The 10,188-nt window shown below is 37.5% G+C and overlaps 1 protein-coding gene across 2 annotated transcripts; it reads right to left on the reverse strand.

Moving 5' to 3' along the window:
• Positions 1–476: 476 nt before the first annotated feature.
• Positions 477–9,800, reverse strand: tau (microtubule-associated protein tau). Of its 2 annotated transcripts, XM_018519875.1 has the most exons (9): positions 9,524–9,800; positions 6,034–7,969; positions 5,590–5,627; positions 5,374–5,488; positions 4,887–5,095; positions 4,084–4,269; positions 3,038–3,079; positions 2,220–2,381; positions 477–953 (listed from the first exon to the last, which is right to left on the reverse strand). In XM_018519875.1, the coding sequence occupies exons 1-9, from the start codon at positions 9,584–9,586 to the stop codon at positions 876–878; spliced, it is 2,829 nt and encodes a 942-aa protein (XP_018375377.1). In that variant the 5' UTR covers positions 9,587–9,800; the 3' UTR covers positions 477–875. The 2 variants fall into 2 exon arrangements, with proteins under 2 accessions (XP_018375377.1, XP_018375378.1); XM_018519876.1 differs by lacking the exon at positions 3,038–3,079.
• Positions 9,801–10,188: the final 388 nt, after the last annotated feature.

A 10,188-nucleotide genomic window follows, 5' to 3' on the forward strand; every position in this document is an offset into this window, starting at 1 on the left:
TCACCTGCAAAATAAAAAATTTGAAGGTATTTAACTTTAAAGACATTTACAATTATATTTGCCCTATTCTTTGTCGATAGCTTTGTCATCTTCACGCGCATTGTTAACTTCTTAAGCGATTACGCCCTATTACGATATATTGAAAAATATATTAAATTCGTATGAGACAACTAAACTGCAATTCGTGATATATGTTGATTATGGCATAAATGCGTATCAAAAATCGAAAAAGTTCGCAAATATTAATATTCACGTAGCGAGGGCGCATGAGAAATGCGTCGACATAATGATTTAGAAATCGCAAAGACGTACCGTGACAGAAATCCTTGATAAAAAAAGCTATCACTTAAGTCTTAAAAAGACAAAGAACCTCCATGCGCATAGAGATCATTCCTCAAATCTGTTCTTCGTCTGTATTACAAAAAAGTGAAATATTTTTCTCAGTTCTTTTTTTATATGATTGCCTTATGATTTGCGCACTTACGTAAATATTTGGATAAAGAGTGTTTTCACACAACGCACAATGATGTATTCGCTTTATCTCTCTTTAAAGGTAACTAAAATCGCAGTAAACGCGAAATGAAAGTACCCGGGAACCTCGCGTTGTATTCGATAACAAATCAACGCGATAATTGCCTCGTTGATTTAATAATTAATTCGTCCGTCGCGCAAATTTTGTCGCTTGCGTAGACGAGATATCGATCGCGGTGCTGATTTTTTTTTCGAGAAGTTCCGTGCACCGTACATCTCAACGTTTTTCTCGATCGCGCAAGGACAGCGCTCGTTCGTCCTCCAAAGGGGGTAGATGGATAAACGTGATTAATCACATGCAAATGATATAATTAAAGCGGGTCTATCGGCCAACTTTTCGTGACCTAGCATTCCTGGTTCAGGTTCTCGTCCGAGGCTGGCAGGCCGTTCTTGCCGGTGATCGCGCCGGAGGGCACGGGGCTCTGCGGGCACAAGACACGATATCAGGATTAAGCCTGCAGCATCCTTGCGAACTGAATAAAATCGACTGATGCCCATTTCTCTACCAATGCAAATTAATATCTCGGTTCAACTAACTCTTCATCTTTTTCTAGTTCTAAAAATTAGAAGAAGATGAAAGGAACTTGAATCCAGATTAAAGTTAATCTACATTGGTAGAAATGGGCATGAGTAAAATAAATAAATATCCTTTAATGTCTTTTAATGCGCGTTAACTCTTTCAGACTGTGCGACTGGCTAGCATTTCACCAATATTGCCATTAGACGTTATTCTAATAATTTAGATAGTTTCAAAAGATTTTCCCATAAAACAAATTTTCCTATCTCGTTTCATGCGGCTTATCCTGATTAGTTGCGCATAATCCGTAATAGTATTGCACTTATCGATTTAGAATCTGCTTCTTCAACATTTAATTTATTAATTATTTTTTCAGTTTTCCCTTTTTTCGAATGAGATTTAGAAAGAAACAAAAACAATTGCATTACGTAAGATTAAGTTTAACCTTTAGAGGGCGGGAGTCTATTTTTTAAATCTTACAGCTTTTCCTTTTTTAAGTAAGAGTTAAAATCTGTTATAATTTATTATTTCATTGTATTTCTGCTTCAAAATACAACACTCTTTTAGTACCACCATTGTGGTTTTCCCGTCCTGTAAAGGTTAATTTAGAGCGCAGAATTAATGACCCTTAATATTGTGACATGGAGACCGCAATTGCGTAATCACGATAGATGCATTTTTGCGAAGGTAACAACCAGCAGAAATAGAAAAATTCAATAAAGAACAAAGTTTTGCGGTCAGAAATATTATGAAATATTTAACAAATAAATAATTTCTTTATCTCGGAGACCAGTCTTATCGAAGACTGTTTTAAATAATTTCTAAGATGATATCCAATACGATATTTCAAACATTTTTCTATCGCGTTATATGTACATTTTTCGCAATTATTTATCTATCAATGCGAGCTAGTATTTAAATGTGCTGTGTATGCCATTGTGACTACGCATGCAACGCGTGTTTAAGCACATAGGTGCAGATTAAATGCGAAAAATCTCGAGAAGAAATGTTGTCTGACTGGAACTTTTCGTCATTGCGACGTGTTTCTTTGCAAAAAATCAGAAAAATCCTTTACCGCGTAAAAGTTTTCAAGAGAGAAGTAATGAAGTAACAAAGTTCCGTGATGAAATTATATTCTCAAGACTTTCTTTACTTTGCAGAAGAAATATACCTGAGACCCGCTGCCATTCAAACTCTCAACGTTGGAACTCGTCTGCCGAAGATAATCTCTGTCGTTGAAAATTTTTTTGTCGCCACCACCCGGCTTGTGCTTTACATTGTCCAACGAACCGATCTTGCTTTCAGCCTTGATGTCTAATTTTTGCGTCGGGATCTAAGAAAATGAATGACGAGAACCGTATTATTCATTTGATAATAAAATCCTATTTAATAAGCGGCTAGAGGAGAGTGAAAATAAAAAGCTAGAAGTAAAAGGTTTTCCTGTTTTTCTCACGTAATCGAATAAGTGATAATAGACTATATTTATTATAATATTCACCAATGAAATTGGATTTAAAAGCACGATAATAGAAGTGACGATTGACCTAGAGTCTAAATAAATTTAGAAACATGCATAAATACATGCTTAAATCTCCCATCCAATGTACATTTTACTTACTCACGTCTATATCCGGCGATATAGATAGAACTTTACCACTTTATTGTAAAGTGATGATAAGCACATTTTGGTATCTCGTAAATCGTGGAGGTAAACTAGCTGATCTATCATGCTGATTATAAATAGTGATTTCCAGTGTGGGAATATCGATGTACGAGATATATGCAGTCGCACGTTCGTTTATAGGGCCTAATTCTACTTATTTTTACTTCCACGATTTTTCCACGACGAAGTACAAGAAATTAATTTTAATCATGATGTCATGATCAGATGACAAAGGCCATAAAGAGCGTAGTGAGAAAGATAGAGAAAAAGCGACACATGATATACCTAATTAGCACGCTATTTGATTAGCTGTATGATATACTCACGTCATTCTTCGTTTCCTGCGGTGTCTTTGGCGAAGTTGTGGACTGAACATCAAGAAATAACAATGGCTTGTTAATAATGACAATAGACAATACATGCGTGTACGAATTAGCTGCACAATTCGATTTTGCGGCTTCCAATGATAATGTTTTTTTATTTGGATTTTAACAGAATATGAACGATGCTCTTGACGGATCAACAAATGTTCTTCTTTGCTAAAAATTTTGGACTATTGTAAAGTAAAATTAATAATTCCAATTATCGCTTTCAAAGCCACAAAGTCATATACAAATTTGGAATTATTAATTCTGCTTTAAAATCGTCAAAATACATAGCTGTTCCCTCTTGATGGATCATTATTCTTCTTTCAAAACTATAAATAACTTCGTTGGGGATGTATGTATGCATATATATATATATATGTATATTATATATATGTATGTAATATACGTAATATATTTTACTATCTACGCCAGCATTCCGCATGCAATGAAATTTGGACTAGCGCATTACTAAGTAATTATCTCGGATATTTTTATGACATAAAATGAACGAAGCGAGCATTGCATTTGTAATGCATTCTATGCCAATTAAGCTTCTGTCACCGAACCAGCCATCTGTGAATCATTTGTGCGAGGATGAGAATTTATGTAATGACTTTCTGTAGCAGTAAATATATCATATTATTGCTTCTTCGTTCTTCAGGATTATGCCAAAAGTAAAGTACTAACAAATACAAATGTGAATGTAAACGCATACATATAAATGCATGCAATAGATTATTAAGATTTCTTTTCGGGATTAATCGCTTGATGCAGAGAATAACATGAACGTGCTAATATTAATTAAAGCATCATTAGAATTAAAAAGAACGATACTTAATATTTGAACTAAGGATTTCGATTAACTGAGAATCTCAATGTTTGCAAGAATATATTAAAACAGTAAAAAATTGATTAATATGCTAAAAAATTTATGTAACTGGTTTATAATAAAACCGGTTTTAAACTACAATTGATATCTAACAATCTACTCCAATAAATCTCACCTTGACGGTGCCACCACCAGGAATATGCTTCGCGTTGTCTTTGGATCCGACTTTTGGCTTTGCTTTGTCCTTGAAGTCGAGTTTTACCGTTTCGATTTTCTTGTCACCACCTCCCGGTTTGTAAGTTGCATTCTCCAAGGAGCCTACTTTGGACTTGGCATTCCATTGAAGTTTCACTTGAGAGATCTGTAATTTCATGACATCTGTAATGCGTGTTCGCCTCTCAATCTTACTTTCGATTAGGACTGTTACTTTTGACAACCTCGAAGCTTCGAAAGAATTCGAATCTTCGAAGTTAGGTACCTTTGAACTGTCGAAGTTTAAAGTGCCTTCGAAACTTCGAAGCTTCGAAAAATATATTTGTGCGAATAGAAAAAATAAAAATAAAAATATATTCGTAATAGGCATATATTCGTAAATATATTTGTATATAAAATTAATTTATATATCAAATTGACTGTATTAAATTAATAATTGTATAATTTTGATATTTCGAAGATTTTAAAGTCAAAGTTTTGAAATTCAAAGTCATCGAAGTAAATCACCAGCTCAATTTTTGATATTATTTTTGATATCTGATAAACATTGGAGAGAAAAATAGAGATATTCTCTAATGCTCGTTTCTATCAAGTAGATTAATTTTGGTTCAACTTACTCTTTATCTTTTTCTAATTCTCAGAACTAGAGAGAAAAGAAAATGAAGAGTTGGTTAAACCAAGATTAAAATTAAACTAAACGTTGGTAGAAACATGGAAATTATTTTTTTATCGGCAATTAAATGCTTGATTTAATATGGAATCAACCTTTTTATCGCCTCCACTGGGCGCATACTTCTCGTTCTTCGCGGCAATCTTCGGTTGCGCTTTGCTGAAGTCCAGCTTCCTGTTCTCAATTTTCACTTTACCGCCTCCCGGTTTGTAACTCGCGTTGTCTAGAGAACCGATCTTCGATCGTACAGTCTTCAGGTTCGGGGAGGGCGCAGCGCCAACTTGAACTTTATTCATCGGCACCTCTGCAGGATTAAAAAACAAAATCGATTGGACACACGTTACATTAATGTAATATGACTTTTTAAACATTGTCCTTACTCTAATTTTTTCTATGGCATTCAGTAATGATTTCTCAGTAATGTAAAAGAGATGCAATTATATTCATATGAAACGAGCACTAACTTTTAGAATATTAGGATAGTCATTAAGTGTCTCAGCGTTGATAGTGTATGTCAGACTTTGTTTATGCAAAGTATAGAGTAACCTATTTCTAAATTAATATAGAATAAGGAATACTTACTTTTTTTATCTTGAGCGGTCGACGTAGGTGTGTCAGGAGTTTTCGGTAATGACTTAACGGATTTCGTAGGCGACCCAGCGTTCGATCTTTTGTCATCTTCATTCGTACTCTGTGCCTATTTGAAACAATTTTAATATATCGGAAAAATATTTTTAATACTACGACGCATAAAAATAGAAGGAAAAGACAGATATAAATGTAATTTAAGATATTTACCCCGCTAACCGATTCTCTCGCTCTACCGTTTTGGACAGCTGTGAGGAAAAAGAACAATATATTACTACAACGTAATAATCAGTTAAAAATATGCATACGTCAAAATCGTGTCGCACCGAAGCAAAGTCTCAAGAGTCTCGAATATAGAATTGGAGTAGTTCTTCGTAAAGTTATCAATTTGTTTTAAATACATTTTAAAATTTTCTCCATTTTAACGAGACAGCTAATTTTAAATATATACTGTAGATAGAAATAGAACTTCCTTATTTGAGAAATTAGTTTTGTAATTATTTTACAATATATCGAATTTCCGGGGAGGATGGACGAAAACAGCTGCTCAGAATCTTTATGAAGCAAGAGAATGTAAACAAATTGACATTTGCGAAGTAAATAAATTATAATCTCTTTTTTTTTTATTCAATTTGCGCTTGAACGCGCAAGGACCTTTTTTCTCCGCAGCTTTCTTCTCCGCCTTCTCGTCATCTGATTTCTCCGATGTTGGAGTTTTAACTGTTAGAGTGGTGGGCTTTGACATCGCTGCTGACGTTTTGTTCGCTTTTTCATCGGTAACTGAATCTTCGACGAAGAACGTTTTCTTTTTCTCGTCCTCGGTCTGTTTCCCGCTATCGACAGGTGATTTCGGTAATCGAGGGCTACGACTGGAAGACAGCGTTCTCGGCTGTCCATTGTCATAGCCCTTTATATCTTCGGGTGAAACCCACCCTGACAGTTTGTCTCGATTCCCTGGTGTGGGTGACCTCGGAGACTTCAATTTGCTGCCTTTTTCACTCGTCAAACTCAACGATGACGCTGGTCTACTGGACTCTTTCACCCGCAGAGTGCCTTCGGCGGATTTGTCGCGATGCGGATTCTCGGAGGGTTTGTCTGCCTCGATGTTGATCGAGTCTACTCCAACTTGAGGTGTACTCGAACGTGATTTGTTGGGCGTTCTCGCCGCGGTTTCCAGATCTCTCTCCGCATTCGGAGATGACGCCAACTGCGATGCCGGGGTACTCGCACGCGATTTATCTAGCGTCTTCGACTCCGGTGTTCTCGATTCCAGTTCCGCATTTCCGGATGATTCCAAGCCGGCTGGAGTGCTCGAACGTGACTTATCCGGAGTCTTGACTGGAGTCTTTGGTTCTTGTTCCGCGTTTCCAGATGGTTCTAGTCGGGCTGGAGTGCTGGAACGTGATTTATCCGGACTTCTGTTCTGTTCCGCGTTCTGAGGAGTGTCCAAATAGGATGGAGTGACAGATCTCGAATTGTCCGAAGATTTCGAAGGAGTCTTCAGGCCTTGTTCGACATTCTGTGCGTCATTATTATACGGACTGCTGGACTTTTTTATTTCTTCGGATGCAGCGTTAATCTCTTTCGACGGCGATCTATCAGCGAGTTCCTCCTTTTTTTCTTCTTTATCATTATTTATCGCGGAAGATGGTCTGCTTTGAGAAATAAGCGTCGTCGTATTAGCGATGTTAGCAGAAATCGGTCTTGAGGATATGTCTTGCTTGTCATCCATTTGTTCTACCTTATTTCCGATAGTAGCCGTCCCCGGACGGCTCGCGGGTCTACTAACATCGTCGAGTTTTCTCGGGGTTGAAGGCGATTTGGATCCATTCATCAATTCTTCAGAAGTACCATCGCCATTGTGTCGCGGCGACTTGTTATTATCCATCACAACGTCATCGTCGTCGTCGTTCTCGCCGTTCTCACGAACATCGGACTTCTTTCCCTGCAGGTAGTCCTCCGGTTTATCAGCAGTCTCATTGATGTCCGCCATCTTTTCGATAACAATGCGTGGTCGTGTCGGTTGCTTGATTTCCTCGTTTGATAAAAGATGCTGTCGCTGCAGGCTTACCGACGAGTCATTTCTCAATAACTGCCGTGGGAAAATAGATTCTTGGCTAGGTCGTCGCGGTTCGTTTTGTGAAGGTGCGACGTCCGGTCGTTGAAATCGTGGATCGTTACCACCTCGCTGCTGCTGTTGTTGCTGCGCTTGATATGCCTGTTGATTAACGACGAAGGGTGGCCTTTGACCTCCTATTCCTTGTGGCGGGGGACCTCGGATCCCCGGGGAATACACGAAACGTTGATTCGGAGGTAGTAGCGGATTCTGCGGAGGCAGCTGGCCGGGCTGCGGTGACCTTGGAGGGAAAGAACCTCCCGGTGGTCTTGGCGGACCGTAAGGCCTAAGCTGCACGAATTGACCCGAGGCTGGTGGTGGACCTAGAGAAGAACGGCTATCCAATCGCCGTAATGGTGGTCCAGGTCGAGGTACGCCTATAGGACCATTATTTATCGAATTTCTGGGAGATAGAGGGGGACCTTGCGGTCGCGCCTGAAATCCTTGCTGTGGTAAAGGAGCGTTTGGCTTCACCTGTGGAAGAATAGCATTTGTCGCGTATATCTGTACGGAAATATGTACTCGTCGGTGAGTCTCTACGGTAAATCAGTTTGACAGAGAATAGACGAGCTTGGTAGAATAGCTCTGTGGTATTTTACATCATAAGCTATTCATTTTTTTTATTTATGAAAAATAAAATACTGAATATTTTATAAAATTTCCCGAATTTTTGCCCGAATATTGTTATGACCGCAATGCTTTATAGTTTAGGAAAACTATGAAGCAGGAATTGAAGATGCTATAATCTGTTGAAATCAATTTTGGTGCTAGACATAGTCATCATCAGTTTAAAGGGTATTGTTTAAGCAACCTAGATTTTTATTAGCAATCCATATTATTGTATAATATCAAATATTATACAAATACAATTAATTATCTAGAAGGTTATATTACCATACTGTTTGTTCTTTTAACTGTTTAAAAGGAACATTAACAAAATAATTATATAATAATATCGAGCCTTTAAGATCTGCTTTAAACTAGCACAGGTACGTTTTTTATTATCGTGAGCACAAATATAGAAATTAGACATATTCATGCGTTTCTGACGTCGAAATCTGAACTCAACGATCGCTGCTTGAAAGTATTCAGGAAATGAATGAATATATATTCAATTAATTCCAAGTTTTCTGCCTTCGTTTAAACGTTGATTTTATCTCTTCTTTGTTAGATAGATTTAAATGAATTATGATACCTTAATCCAACATGCAGTAGGATCTAAAACGCGCAGTTTGGCACCGAAAACGTTCGCGATGCGAGATAATCTCGAGCGACATTGGCATATGAAGAAACCGAAGGTTATTGGCGCAACGAGGCACAAATTGTGATCGACAATATTAACCTTGACCTTAGTACCATCGATCTTTTCGTTATGCCGCTATTCAAATTGCGAGTCTACAAACGTTGACTCAATTTTCTGCATCATCTTGTAACCCTAACTTCCGACACAAAACCATCATTGACCTTCTCATTGTCAATTTCGAATAACGCGTTTTAGGGCCACATTCTAGCGATTGTTTGCTATCATCGTCAGTATTTTCACAATTCAATTTCGTTAGTTTCTAACGCGACATTTCGTGTTGCAGGCTAATCCGCACGCCGTTAAAACGTACTACGATAACATAATGTGGAAACCGCGAGAGAAACTACAGTCGTTGACGTGAGTCGAAATTCGTGAAATAGTGGCCCTGAGTTTATCGATCTTTTGATAATGCGGGTCGGTGACGTCTCGTCATACCGTTTTCACCGTGCCTGCCACCGTTTTCGGCTCATTATAGGATCAAACCACGAACGACTTGACTTTCGCGATGCATTCGCTTCGAGGGATGCTACCAGCGATGTTATGTTTACGAGCAAGATCCTCATTTTTCTCCCAAAGAAGTCAATTTTTTAATCGTAACGAGATCAAGCTTATTTATTAGAATTAGATGTCATATGAAAGATATATGAAGATATAATCACTATCATAGATTCTTTATTAATGATCATCGTACGTTCAGTTTATGTATCTTGTCCTGTATTGCTTACCATAGTTTCTCCGTGGCTCGAAGCAGGTTCGACCACACTGTTCGCGGTTTGCTGCGAATCCATATCGATTTCTTTCACGTACTCTTATGGGGTATACCTCAACTTCGCCTTGGTCAATATAGTTCCCCGTAAACCTGTTGCGTAAACATGTGACCAACGAGTCTTCGTGAAGGTTTACGAACCAAGCGATGGACATCAATGCCGCTAATGTGAATGAATGTCGCAGCGTGTCAGACGAGGGCTACCTTTGTCTTATACTACTAAAGACACTGCATTACGACGTACGCGCGTGATAAAAGCGACGAAGAAGGTATCGGAGATGTGCCAGAAGAAAATACATTTTGTACCAAAAGCGAGCTAACGGGAAGTAGCTCCAATATTAAATTTTACATCAAACAGGAAAAATGTAGAAAAAACAATTTTATCTTTAATTACAAAAATAATTAAAAAATTAGATCAGATTTAAGATAATCTAAGAAACTGCCCCAGAATAATATTTTATAAGAACACTTGCACACAATGTATAATATATTATTTTAATTATTTATTACTTTTAGAAAAGATTAATCTTGTATTAACACAAGAAAGTTAATGAATATTAGTTGCAATAATAAATTAATAATTAGTATAAAACCAATGGAGAAGCTAATGGAGAAAAACTCTAC

The sequence above is a fragment of the Trachymyrmex cornetzi genome, unplaced genomic scaffold (genome assembly GCF_001594075.2).
Source record: "Trachymyrmex cornetzi isolate Tcor2-1 unplaced genomic scaffold, Tcor1.1 scaffold85, whole genome shotgun sequence".
Taxonomy (NCBI): Eukaryota; Metazoa; Arthropoda; class Insecta; order Hymenoptera; family Formicidae; genus Trachymyrmex; species Trachymyrmex cornetzi.